The sequence below is a fragment of the Gekko japonicus genome, unplaced genomic scaffold (genome assembly GCF_001447785.1).
Source record: "Gekko japonicus isolate JY-2015 unplaced genomic scaffold, Gekko_japonicus_V1.1 scaffold1936, whole genome shotgun sequence".
Taxonomy (NCBI): domain Eukaryota; kingdom Metazoa; phylum Chordata; class Lepidosauria; order Squamata; family Gekkonidae; genus Gekko; species Gekko japonicus.
Window position 1 is genome coordinate 351,243 of NW_015170946.1, and position 708 is coordinate 351,950.

The 708-nt window shown below is 76.8% G+C and overlaps 1 protein-coding gene across 1 annotated transcript in view; it reads right to left on the bottom strand.

The window, feature by feature from the left end:
• Positions 1-536, bottom strand: part of MYF5 (myogenic factor 5) — a 6,452-nt gene extending 5,916 nt beyond the window's left edge. The window contains exon 1 of the mRNA XM_015418892.1: positions 78-536. Within this exon, the coding sequence (XP_015274378.1) occupies positions 78-536 (459 nt within the window). The remainder of the gene's footprint in view (positions 1-77) is intronic.
• Positions 537-708: the final 172 nt, after the last annotated feature.

A 708-nucleotide genomic window follows, 5' to 3' on the forward strand; every position in this document is an offset into this window, starting at 1 on the left:
CAGCCGCCGCCTCCCGCCCCGGCCCCTTCCCCGGCTGCCCGCCCTCCTCCTCTTCCTCCTCCCCCCGCGGGGCTTACCGCGGCGCCGCCGTCGGAGCAGCTGGAGGTGGGGCTGGCGGGCTCGGAGCGGCTGGGCGCGGGCGGGCGGCAGCAGTGGCGGCGCAGGAGGTGCTGGAGGCCCTCGATGTGGCGGATGGCGCCGCGCAGGATCTCCACCTTGGGCAGGCGCTGGCCCGGGCTGGCGGCCGTGCAGCGCTTGAGGGCCTCGAAGGCCTGGTTGACCTTCTGCAGGCGGCGCCGCTCCCGCAGCGTGGCCGCCTGGCGCCGGTCGCCCGAGCTCGACTGCTTCTTGCAGGCCTTGCACGCCCAGCGCAGGCACTGGCCGGCCTGGTGGGGAGACCCGCGCGGCGCCCGGACGTGCTGCTCCGAGTCCTCGGCCGGCGCCCCCCGCTCCCCCTCGGGGGAAGGCAGGCAGCAGGGCGAGCCGCCCTCGGAGAAGAAGGAGGGCGAGAACAGGCAGCCATCCAGCGCCTCCATCCCGGAGGGAGCACCGCTTTAGACGGACCCCGGCGGCTAGCTCCTAGCGCCTCCGGGCATCCCAGCGGGCCGGCCCCTCCCGAGGTTGCCTACCGGGACAGTCCGCGGCTCGCAGAGCTCCCTGTGGCTCCCGCGGGGCGGCGGGCCTTTTAAAGGGCCGGGGGCGGGGGGC